Source organism: Rhinopithecus bieti, unplaced genomic scaffold, assembly GCF_001698545.2.
Source record: "Rhinopithecus bieti isolate Rb0 unplaced genomic scaffold, ASM169854v2 scaffold_2827, whole genome shotgun sequence".
Lineage (NCBI taxonomy): Eukaryota > Metazoa > Chordata > Mammalia > Primates > Cercopithecidae > Rhinopithecus > Rhinopithecus bieti.
In genome coordinates this window covers 1,712,703-1,725,516 of record NW_016804135.1, presented here as the reverse complement: position 1 = coordinate 1,725,516, position 12,814 = coordinate 1,712,703, and the positions used below count along the sequence as shown (strand labels likewise).

The window sequence follows — 12,814 nt, the reverse complement described above, 5'->3', positions numbered from 1 at the left end:
AAAAAAAAAAAAAAAAAAAAAAAAAAAAAAAAAAAAAAAAAACCAAAAAAAAAAGAAGCATATTAGAGTATGCCATTTGTTTGTATAACAACGCTTTGTTGATTTCTCATTGCATTTAGGAAAAAAATTTGAATTCTTCCCCATGACCGACAAGGAATTAATGATAAACCTCATGTCCGATCTTATATCATATCATGCTAGCCATAATGACTTTCTGCCTACTTTTACATAATCAAACTTTATTTCTGTCTATGGTATAGAAAGAATAATAACCCCCAAAGATGCCCTCATATCCTAATCCCTAGAACCTGTGAGTATGTTACCTTACCACATCAGAAAGGACTTGGCTGATGTAATTAAAGACTTTGAGATGAGGGAGACTATCCTGGAATATCCAGAGAGGCCCAATGTCGTCACATGGATCCTTAAAAGTCCTTTCCAGTTTGTAGTCAGGGAAAAATGTGACAACAAAGACATGTCAGGAATATGCTATGTTGCTGGCTTTGAAGATGGAGGAAGAGGCCACAAAACAAGGAATGCAGGTAACTTCTAAAAGTTCAAAAAACAAGGAAATGGATTTTCCCCAAGCACCCGCAAAAGGAATGCAGCCCTACTAACAATTCGATTTTATCCCAAAGAGATCCATGTCAGATTTCTGACCTTCTGAAATATAAGATAATATATTAGTGTTTTATGCCACAGTCAGTAGTAATTTTTATGGCAGCAATAGAAAACACGTACACCAGTCCAGGTCATTCCCACTTGCTGTTTCTTTAGCTTGAAATGACTTCTTTTCTGTTTTCCAGTGATAATTTTTTTTTTTTTTCAAATTTTAGGTCTCAAGTTCACTGTTGCTTCCTTAAAATGCTATATTTCCCAATGGCACTATTGAAGCATCCCTTCTGCCACCAACTCCTGAGTAACTCTAAAATAACTATTTATTTCTTGCATGGCATTTAATTATCTAAGATCACCTTGTTTGTATATTTGCCTGCTTGTTTATTGCTGTTTTTCCACTCAAGGTTGTAAACTGTGTGGAATCAGGGACCTTGTCTGTGTTGTTCACAGCTATATATCCTTAGTGCCTTCATTAGAACCTGACAAATAATAGACCCTCAATAAATATTTGTTAAATAAGGGAGTGAATTAGACCAGGGAGGTGGTTATTTCAGGCAGAGGTCAGAGCCTGAGTAAAATTATGAGGTGTGAAACTGCTTTATGTGTCTGGGAAAATCTGTTTCCTCCGGATAAAACAACAAGAGGAAAGCAGAAGATTGGAACCAAGAAGTAGGCATGCATTATTATAATTATCTTAAACTCATGTTATTATATTTTGTAGGTAACTGGGAGTCAGCTTTCTTAGAAAGAGGAGTAAGAATGAAAGAATGCATAACAAAATCAAGACTTGCTGAGCAATAGGATGCAGGTTGAGGGAAAATGAAGAGTATCTTTCCCTATTTCAGATCTTTGGGACTAAAATGATGGCGGTAGTGTTAATTGGTATAAAGACCAATTGTGGATAATGGTTTCATTTTGGATTCTGAGTTTTATGCCTCTCCAGTGGGAGATTTTTAATTGAGGCACTTGAAAACATAGGTCTGCAGCTCAGGAGGAAAGCCTTGACTGGGAGTCATTAACATGTAAACAGAAATAAAGTCAAGGGATTTAATTTAATAGTTAATATACCCCAAGTAAATGGGCAACAAGGGAAAAAAAGCTGATAGTACAAGATTGGAGAGCACAGATGACTTTCTGAGAGGAATTAGAAAAGGAAGTTTGACTAGGAGTATGTGAGACCAGGGAAGCCATGAATGGAAAGAGATTCAGTATTAAGGGAGTAATCAGAATATCAACTGTTAGGAGGGGAAAGAAGAAAGATCGTTGGGTTTATCAACAAAGTGATGTTGGTGTCTCTGGCAGTGCAATCTATACTAGAGTCCTAGAAGTAAGATCCTGATACAGGGATGGAGGATTACTGAAAAGAAGAAGGAGTGGAAGGGAAAAAGAGACCACAGAAGATGTGGGGTTAAGGGAAATCTCTCCTTCTTTTTTTATTTTCAAGATCGGCTATTGGTGAGGAACAGCTTTACAGGCTATAGGAAAGGTACTAGCAGAAGAAGAAAGGTGGAAGGTAGAGAAGAGAGAAGGAGACACTGACAGAGTAACATCTTCAAGGAGATTTGAAGAAATGGGATAAGGAGTGCAGACGGAGGGATCAACCCTGAAAGGGCACTGAGACAACTTTTCTTATAGGCCTGAGCATATAAATATGTGTGGCATGCATTAAGCTCAGCAGAAGTTTAGAGAAAGGGAAGATTATAAAATGAGATTAGGTAAGTAAGGCATTATTATCACTTTTCTTGGTGGAAGAAATACAAGAACCTTTGGATTTTATTATTATTTTTTTCTGTTATTCTTACTGAATGTTTAGCAAGGTGGTTTACAAGTCCTGATTTTCTCATATATTCCAGAAAGAAGTAGCTGAAGGGTGGTTTTTGGTGCTTACTCAGCCCATTCATTAATTGGAAGTAGGCTTCTCCTGGGTACAGTGTGGTGGTAATAGAAGTTTGAGTGTCAGGTAGGTCTAAAAAGAGCTAAAAAAGGGTGAGAACATTGACTCTGGAGTCAGACATCACTGAAGTGGAACCCCAGATTTACTGCTTATTAGGTGAGCAAACTTGAGCAAGTAAACATCTTTGAACCATAATCGCCTATATATGATTTAAGAAAAATAATAAATACCTTTCAGGGTTGTTGTGAGAATTGGAAAATATTCACCCATTAGCACATATATACACTGTTAGGATAGGCTTCACTGGAATTGGGACAGATTTCTAAGTACTCCACTGCAGCAGTGAGGTCTATAATCAGTTCTTTAAGGACTAGGAAATGGCATTGTCCTCTCTTCTGAATTCAACCACATATATTAAACAGACATTCCTGGTTAATACCTGTGTATATTTTAGTCTTTTCCAAATTGTAATGTGGGACCCTAAAACCAGACATAGAGAAAAAGCCCAAGTTGCAAAACATTTTGCTATTTATGACTTGATGGCATTAAGATTTCAAGAGTTCACAAGGACAATATGGAATATTTATTTAGCTCAGGTCTTCTGACAAATATTTGCTATGCCCCTGTCATACCATGAGCTTTCAGTAGGGTGAAGAGGAGACTGAAACTGGTGGCAACCGTCAGAGACTGCATGGTGGTTTTAACCTTTCTTATATAAGCCATGTTTATAGTTAAATTTAAAACAACTTTATTAACAAACAGATAACAGATACTAAACTACTGATCTGAGCAGCCACTGAGTGTTCCATACACTGACTCTGCTACAAGTCCTGCAATCTTATCTAATCATTGTTGCATCTCCAGCATAGGTTCTGAGAGCTGTAGATTCTCCATAAATGTCTGTCATCTTGCACTTCAGTAAAAGTGCTGCACAAGGTGCCTGAAAATGGTGGCAGCCCTTCGGTATCAGGGTGGTATTGGTCTAAAATTGCCTCATGGTAGAATAGGACTGGCAAGCTCAGAGAAAGGTTAATAATTCCTTCCCCCCATGTTTACTTATCTTCCTGTTATCTTTGAATATATAGTCAGGTGGATTTCAAGTCCTAGCCTCTCTCAGATATTCTAGAAAGAATTCCTTACTTGGCCCATTCATTAAGTGGAAGGGCACCCCTGAGAACAGTGTGATGGTGACAGAAGTCATTGAAATGGGACATGTCTAAATGAAAAGATAAACGAGGGGTATAGGGTTAGAAAACTGGAAATGACTGGGAAAGTTGATCTCTACTGGAATATTTATCCAGAGTCTAGTTCCAAAGCTAAAATGCAAAGGTTCTTGGATTTCTTCTATTAAGAAAAGTAATAATAAAAATAATAATAAAAAATAATAAAAGTCTTATTGCCTAATCTCATTTTATAATTTCTCCTCTCTCTGGGCTTAATGCATTCCTCACATATTTAATGCTCTGGCGTATATATCTTTATTTCTTGTAAATTTAGTTTCTCAACACCTACATATGTTCCTTGAAGGTAATGGGTATGTCTTTTATTTCTTTTATGTCATCCTTTCTGCCCAGTGCTTAGCACAGTGCAAGGTACCTGTTGCCAAATAATTATAAATAATTGACTCACTCGTATTGTATGGAACATCCATTTCTGATTCTAGGGAGACTCAAGGTGGTAAATACATTAGATTATATAGAACTCTCTGAGGTCATTAAGATCTTGGCAAGTGTGAGGGTGGCACAAAAGTTCATCGATAATTGTCCTTAAAATGCCTGTGCACCTGGGGCTATCATATTCCCTGCAAACCTGGCTTAGAGTTAATAATACCACCATCTACTTTTATGTAGCTCTTTGCAATTTGGAACTTCATTAATAATACATTACTCATTTTAGTGTCACTAAACCCTGTACACTGGTCAGGGTAAAGCCCTTTTCTCAAATGAGAAAACTGGAGTGCACAGAGATAAAGGACTATGTGCACACTTACAAAATTGTTGAGTGGCAGAACCACTCACAAAAGGCAGAAACCAGCCTTTTTTCATCCAAAGGTAGAGTACTTCCCATTCCTCTGCACTGCTTAGTAGACTACTTTTCAATATAGTAAAACTCTCCGGGACAAGAGGAACCTGAAGATGTGGCCCCTTAATAAGAGACGTAGACAAATTAGGAAAGGACCTGCCTTCTTAATTCAGATTACAATGTATCACAAATTCATTTATTCAAAATGGTTTTCTCACCTGGATTTTACCTGGGGAACATTCTAATAATCCCCTTCCAGAGTATGGGGAAAGAAACTGAATCTGAGAAGGGGAGAAGAATACTCCCTATTCAGTCAAAAGAAAGGGTTAAAATGTGATTCTTTAAAGATTTAAGGTNAAAAAAAAAAAAAAAAAAAAAAAAAAAAAAAAAACAAAAAAAAAAACTAGGCTAAACGACTGGATTTTCTTCGGAATGTCTTTTTCAGCTTATAGGGGAAAAGTTAAAGGGTGTGTGTCTGGGGGGAAGGGTTAGGGAGGGGAAAATAGAACCCTTCTAACAGCCTTTCTTAAAAAATAAAAGAAAAGAGAAACAAATGTTTGTTTCTGTTATTAAGCCCCATCTATGCTTAAAAGTTAAATGAAATAGGGAAAGTTCAGGCACAGAGACGCGTGTTCTGATTTGGTTGTTTACCATCAATCAGACCGTTGCTTGGCAGACACTGGATGGTTATGAGCCTGAACAAGCTGAAAAGGGGCAGGAAAAGAAGTGGAGGCAGCATTCTTCCTATTTAAAGCTGCATCGCTTGAAAAAAGTTTTCGCAGACTGTGCTGGAGCTGGTGCTGAAAAAGGGGGTTTGCAGAGGCTGCCCTGGGGCTGGTGCTGAAAGAAGAGCCCACAGCTGACTTCATGGTGCTACAATAACCTCAGAATCTACTTTTCACTCTCAGGAGAACCCACATGTCTAATATTTAGACATGATGGCAAACTGGGCGGAAGCAAGACCTCTCCTCATTCTTACTGTTTTATTAGGGCAATTTGTCTCAATAAAAGCCCAGGAAGAAGGCGAGGATGGTGAGTTTGCCATTTGCTTTGCTTTAGTGTTTATTGCACGGTTTGGGAAATAGGTGGAATGTTAAGCCTCAGGAAGAGCGTGAAGAGGAGGTTCTGGTTTGAAGTCTAAGAAGGGGGCTGACGGATTTGCACCTGGAAAACGACTTGAAAGACAATTGGGATGTTAGTAAATCCGGAGCTTCTAGATCTGCCGTTGGAGAGACTACACTACTAAATTTTTCTAGGAAAGCCTACAATAAGTCCTTTTGCCTCAATGTGAGAGTGGGAAGTTTAAAAGAAGAAAAGAGCGAATGCTTAAAACGGAGCACTAAAGGCATTTTAGTTAGATGAGCTCTGTTCTGTGGGCTGGAGTTTTCAGAGCAAGGAAAAGTCGCGGCAGAAGCTGGGTAGGGTGGAGTCTTTGTACTGCACTTCAGCTGCTTCATAAAATTCTTTGTTTAGAAAAACCTCTACAGCAACTCTGCTAGCTTTGATTTTTCTTTGTCTTTGGCTCCTCATTCTTTCTTCTTTAACAATTTACACTTCTTTTTACCATTTTCATTTATGAAAATGTGATCACTTTTGCTTGCTGGGAGGCAGTCTCGTTTGTTTCTCCATGACAGAGGCTGATAGAAGCCAGATTTCTTAAACAGTGGTATTTTCCCACCCTACTGGCTTGATTAATAGGACAGTGGTGGTTCCCGGTTGGATGGCGGAAGGCAGGAAATCAGCATGCCTTATATATATCTTATTTGGCATGGAATATTTGCATGGACATTACCCCTTAGACACAAGCTTTTTTTTTTTTTTTTAAGATAAATCTTGCCTGGTGACCAAATTTTTTTCCTATGCAATTTTCATATGTTACAGTTGGGTTATATGGTATGGTTAAGCAAAAATGCATAGCTGTTATAGTATATAAGAAAATACTTAAGTTGCTTCCTCTATTAAATCTTTACTCTTGAGGGTTGCAGTTTCAAATACAGACATGTACTCTTTTAAAATAAGCCACTATAGATTTTCATCAACTCAACCATTTAACATCAAACTTAAGCTTTTAAAACTTTGGGCATTCATTAACCTTTTCTATTACTTTCATATGTAGACACATACATACAAGTATATATGTATATATACTATGTGTATATCTGTAGTTTTAATACAATTATCTGCTTCTGTGTGTTTATGCTTTCAAAAACTTTATAAAATTAATCTAGAGATCAGAAGTTCTAAAAAGTTTAAAAAGTGAAAATACAAATTTGTAGATGAATATCCAACAGTCTGTCAGGAGTCCCATAGAGGGGGCACTTTCTAAGACTTGGAACTTTTTATGTTACATTTTATGTTTTTAAAATATGAGGTAATTTGTAAAAGGTAAAAACTTTTGAGTTTCTTTGTAATGGCATGAAAAGCACGTGTTGTTTGGAAGGGTGGCAAAAATAATTGAATAGAAAGTAGAAGTAAGAAAGCAGAAGGAGAAAAATACAGAAAAATTACAATAGAAATTGAAAATTTGACTCTAAAAAGAACAGTTTACTCCCCTACCCCACCAAAGCAACCAACTTTAATTTAAAACCTTTAATACCACTTTCTTTGTTAATTTATGTTAAAATAAATAAAGTACTTTAATAAAGTATGGAAATAATTGAATATGTGAATAAATGAAAGGAATGTTTCACAAGGTACATGAAATAGGCCATATTTTAAAAGACATTCTGAAATAGTTATAATTACTCTGTAGGTGTTTTCGAAAATGAGCAGATAGTTTTCTTAATAGTAATTGACATAAATGTAAGGAATGTGATGCTTGTTGCAAAAAAGTCCCCAACTTCAATCCAACCCCAGTGCCCACCCCGGACCGGTATAACCAAACAGCACAGAAAATGGAATTCCAAACATCAGATTTTACAGAATGTGTAATTGCTTGCATATGTGTTGTAAAAATTCCAGTATTTTATTTCTCAAGAGAATATAAGTGATAAAAATTCAATAGCAAAAGAAAGTCGTCACTGCCCTAATCAAAGATAATAGAGAAAATAATTCCAGAATATAGTATATTCAGAGCTACTTAACTTGTATTGTACTTACTTACCATGCATATTTTGGTTTAAGTTGATATTGTATGGATACTTGGCAATACTTTCTTTTCCCTGTTCAGGCCTATCACAAGCTTAATAAAGGTGTCATAATTTAGAAACTCCATTTGATTTTGAGTTTGGGAAAGCGTAAGCTTAGACTGATGCTTTAAATTAAAGAAATATCTAAGGCACACATGAAAAGCAAGTACATTTTTCAAGTTTTATCTATAACAGTCACATAATGTGATATTTACATTTTGTACAAATATGTCTTCCTGGAAATGTGGAGATCTGTTTTGCATGTAAATGCATATTAATAAGTTTTATTTTCCTTTCTTTTATGACTTCAGGGTATATTTCTTTTACTTGATTGTGGTTATTTACCAGAAATGTAAAATATAATCAGAGTGTGCCTGCCTGATAGAAACACATGAATAAGAAGATAAAAGTAAATAAAGTTTTAGGCATTTTAAGCCAAAATTCAGTTCCATTCTCACTGAGTTTTAAGAACTGATTTGGTTTTTTAAATTTATAAGAAACTGAAAGGAGAAAGTTTGGGAGTTGGGCTGACTTTAGTTAAAACTAATGTAACAAAAATTAGGGAGTTAAAATGAAAAAATCAGCTTTTAAAGAGTTTGTGTGGGTGTATATGTGTGTGTGAAAAATCAGGGAGTTAAAATGACAAAATCAGCTTTTAAAGAGTGTGTGTGTGTGTGTGTGTGTGCGTGTGGTGAGAGTATGTGTGCATGGGGGTGGTGGTCTTTGAAAGATTCCACATTTGTGTTAAGGAAAATGCTAGAGCATTTACAGTATAGTTTATATTCCTAAGTTAATGCCTAGCATCTAGTGAGCTATATATATTCTTGTTATTAGAAGTAGGCATACTTAATTTTAGAAAATAATCTTTGTTATGAATCACTGTATTCAACATGGGACAAGCAATGGAGAAGGGAAGGTGCAGAAATATATCATTTTGTTTCCAAATACTGTAAACTTCAATGCTTTCAGAGGCCAGGCAGGTAATATAAACAAGTGAAGCAAGCCAGTGTTTGTACATCAACAGGTGATGATGGGCCTATGGAGAACTGAAGGTGCATGCCCACTTTAAGGCATTTAGAATTAACATTTTCAGAAGACATTGCATATGCCAAATAAAATTTATCTGAGCATATATTTGTCTCATGGCCATCATGTTGCAATCCTACACTGATATCCTCGTAGACCCAAGCTAACTTTTGATTACTGAGAGATGAAGGACTCACAGTCTTATATGTCTTATATGTCACGGTCTCTTGCATTTTTATGATATGTCTGCCATTCATCTCATTGTTATGATACGAATATGAGGAAGCAGATAGTTAACACTCAGTAGTATTTGGATGACATCATTTTAAAGAAGGTACAGAATATGTATACATAGCTTAAGATACATGTTCACTCATAAATTGTTTTAAACTCATTACTGTTAAAATACATGCTATGAACCATGTAGGACATTCAGACTTTTATAGTGGGTACATGTAGCAGAATGCAATAGTTTAAACAAACACAAAAGGGTATTCTGGCCAGGCACAGTGGCTCATGCCTGTAATCCCAGCACTTTGGGAGGCCGAGGTGGGCGGATCACCTGAGGTCAGGAGTTCGAGACCAGCCTGGCCAACATGGCGAAACTCCATCTCTACCCAAAATACAAAAATTAGGTAGATGTGGTGGCACATGCCTGTAGTCCCAGCTACTCGAGAGACTGAGGCATGAGTGTCACTTGAACCCAGGAGGCAGAGGTTGCAGTGAGCAGAGATCGTGCCACTGCACTCCAGTCTGGGTGACAGAGTGAGACTCTGTCTCGGAAAAAAAAAAAAAAAAAAAGCTTTTCTTTTTTAAATATAAAGAAATGCTTTTAAGCAGGTAGTGAAAGGCTGGAATATTGGCTCCACAAAGTCATCAGGGACTGAGGTTTTTTCTGCCTCTCCTGACACCCATATCTTTAGGTATTTTTTTAAATTTATTTTTATGGTCCTAAATGGCTGCTGAAGCTCCAGCCATTGCATGTACTTTCTAGGCACGTGGATAGAGGATGGGAAACAAAAACTGTGAGCCATTCCCCACCCTGCTCCCTTTTTTGAAGACTTTAAAGTCTTCATAACATTTAAACTTACTTACAGTTGGCCAGAATTTAGTCATATGGTGACACAAAATTTCAAGAGGGACTAGGAAATGTAGCCTTTACCTGGGTGGTGCTGGCAATATACTCTACGGAATTGAGTTCTGCTATGAGGGATATAAGGAAGCACCACTATTGAGAGTTTTATGGTCCCTACCTCAGTGAGCAAAAATGTCAGCTACTTTTAGTGGCCTAGATCCTACGGTTTCAATGGACAAAACATAGTTGTGTGACTAGATCCACCTTGGTTATTATTTATTTCTAAGTAGACTGTGAAGCCAAGAAGACTGAATGGCACATAAATATTAGATTACATTTTCTTTGCTTCCTGTCTTTAGATAAATTTTGACACCTATAACTTTTTTTCAAACTAAACTGAAGCTTTAGTTTGAAGAGTATATCTCTTTCTACATATGTACATTGGTAGATTCATAGATTTAGTGAATTTTTAATATTGACTAACACAATGTATACTTGGACTATGGCTCTGTAGGGTAGTTGGTAAGCAAGTCACAGATCAGTGTTGATAAAAAATGGTATAAAGAATCACCTAAGATCTTGTGACTAATATAGATTCTAGACCCCCCGCTACTTTCCAAATATCTAGGAGGTTTGGATGGGGTCTGGGCATCTGTATGTTTTTAGAGTTCTCCAGGTGACTCTGATTTACATTGGTAAACCACTGTATTGAATATTTGACTGACACTCTCAATCTTGTTGTGGACCTGTTGGCTTTTATGTTCCAAGGCTACACATTAAGATTTTGGTAATAACTTGCTATTCTGATTATTCATTTTACTTATAAGGCTGCTTAGTTGAAGTTTGTAGATAAACTATTGCAAATTCACCATCACTTCTGGAAAAAAAAAACTCAAGGCCCAAATCCCCCTCATGGTGGATTAGGCGAATCATTCTACTATGCAGAAGACACATGCCATTCAAATATGTTTCCAGGTGAATGTATGTTTTTCATTTTTAATATTTCCTCTCTCTTACTGTCTGCTCTTCACACTTTCAGCACTATCACTACAGGCCTGAACTTCATTGCATTCATCATTCTAGACAGGTACCTAATGCAGGCTGTGAGGCAAAACCAGAAAGAGGAAGCTTTGTTTTAAGAAGCTGGAAATTAGAAGATTGGAATCATGTTAATCTGTGGCCACAGAATGTAATTTTTAAAAATCATACAGTTTTCTCTGATTTGAAGAATGATTAATGCATCATCACCTGGCCTTACGTGGCATTCTCAAAATGTATGGATGTGGATCAGCTGATTTTTAATCTGATTTGCTTTTCTGAGATCACAACATTGAAAAGCTTAGATTTACACATAAGAGATATAGTAAGGGTGGGGGAAAAGACTGGAAGTGTTAATTATTAATTGATCTATTGTATAAATTTGGGCAAGTTACACAAGTTTATATAAGACAAATCTTAGAGTTATATAAAGATATTCCTTGATTTAATATTTTTATTATTTATATCCATGAAACTAGAATTTCCACTAAAAATGTAACATGAGACATTATCAACTTACTGATAAATATGAAGTCTTTCAACTTTTCGTATAGCTAAAAGTCACAGCTTGAGTAGGCTTTTAGAGTCTGAATGAAATAAGATCCTGATAATCTAGTTTTCCTTTAAATTTATTTCCATATAAATTTCATATATATTTACCTAAATTTTATGTAAGATGAATGAGCTGTGATATTCAATATTTAAAAGACTATTTACTCTTGGCATTTGCATGGGAAGTAGTGTATCCTATAGAAAATTTTGCTTTAAAGGTGTGACTGTATTGGCAACCTTAAGGCTTTTATTTTGTTTTATCAATGTTTTAAAAACTAAACCCTTCAAATAAATCAAGATGGCTTCATCTTATACTAAAATATTCACTAATAAACAACGTATAAGGGAAATTACAATAAAGCAAGATTATTCCTATCTAAATCTTGCCTTCTGCAGAGAAGATAGAGGCCGGGTGCATGGCTCACTCCTATAATCTCAGCACTTTGGGAGACTGAGGTGGGCAGATCACCTGAGGTCAGGAGTTTGAGACCAGTCTGACCATCATGGTGAAACCCCGTCTCTACTAAAAATACAAAAAAAATTATCCGAATATGGTGGTGGGAGCCTGTAATTCCAGCTACTTGGGAGGCTGAGGCAGGAGAATCACTTGAACCTGGGAGGCGGAGGCTGCAGTGAGCCGAGATCATGCCACTGCACTCCAGCCTAGGCAACAAAGCGAGACTCTGTCTCAAAAAAAGGAAAACTGTTAACAATATTAATTAATTAATATAAATTAATGAATCAAACTTTGTTCCTATAGCCTTCTGGTGTTATGTTCAAACTCAAAAATGTTTACATGCTTTTTTTTTTTAAGTTTAAGACTAGGAAGGAGGAAAGACAGTCTCACAGTTTTGTATCCCTTTTTACCTTTCATTTTTGGGATGTCCAATCAGAATTGTGAATTCAGCTTTAAGATGACAGCAAACTATATTCTTGGTGGAAAACCTCCCCGCAAGCAGAGGGAGCTGGTTCCGGCCTCGGCCAGCCCAGACTTGCAACATAAGCATCATAGCCTTGTTGTAGTCTATGTAGTATAACAAGTATAATAAAGCTTGGTCCAGCCATCATGTGAGAGAACATCTGGGTTCTGGTCCTTGTTCTATTTAGCAGTTTTGCTACCTGCAGAGGGTCCTTAACCTCACTGGAAATTTGTGTCCTCATCGCAAATAGTACACACCTTTGTCATCTGGTGGGATTCTTAGGAGGATCATTTAAGAAATTTACCTACAAGTAACTTTAGAGTACTTAAATGAGACACTGTAAGTGACATTGCAATCTATTTCACTGACCACAGATATAAACCCTAGTAGTGTATTTTTTTGCTTTCACCAAATCTTTGAATTGTTTTGAAGCACCTCCTGGATTTATTTTGTGTTTTATTTGTTCTCCATCTCCTTGGGGAACTTGTTCCATCAGTCGTGCTCTCTTCTATAACTTCAGTCACTTCCTTTCTATCTGCTC

General features: G+C 36.5%; 1 protein-coding gene across 1 annotated transcript in view; it reads left to right on the top strand.

The window, feature by feature from the left end:
• Positions 1–5,461: 5,461 nt before the first annotated feature.
• Positions 5,462–12,814, top strand: part of COL5A2 (collagen type V alpha 2 chain) — a 169,781-nt gene continuing 162,428 nt past the window's right edge. The window contains 1 exon segment of the mRNA XM_017865465.1: positions 5,462–5,566. Within this exon segment, the coding sequence (XP_017720954.1) occupies positions 5,470–5,566 (97 nt within the window). The 5' untranslated portion in view covers positions 5,462–5,469.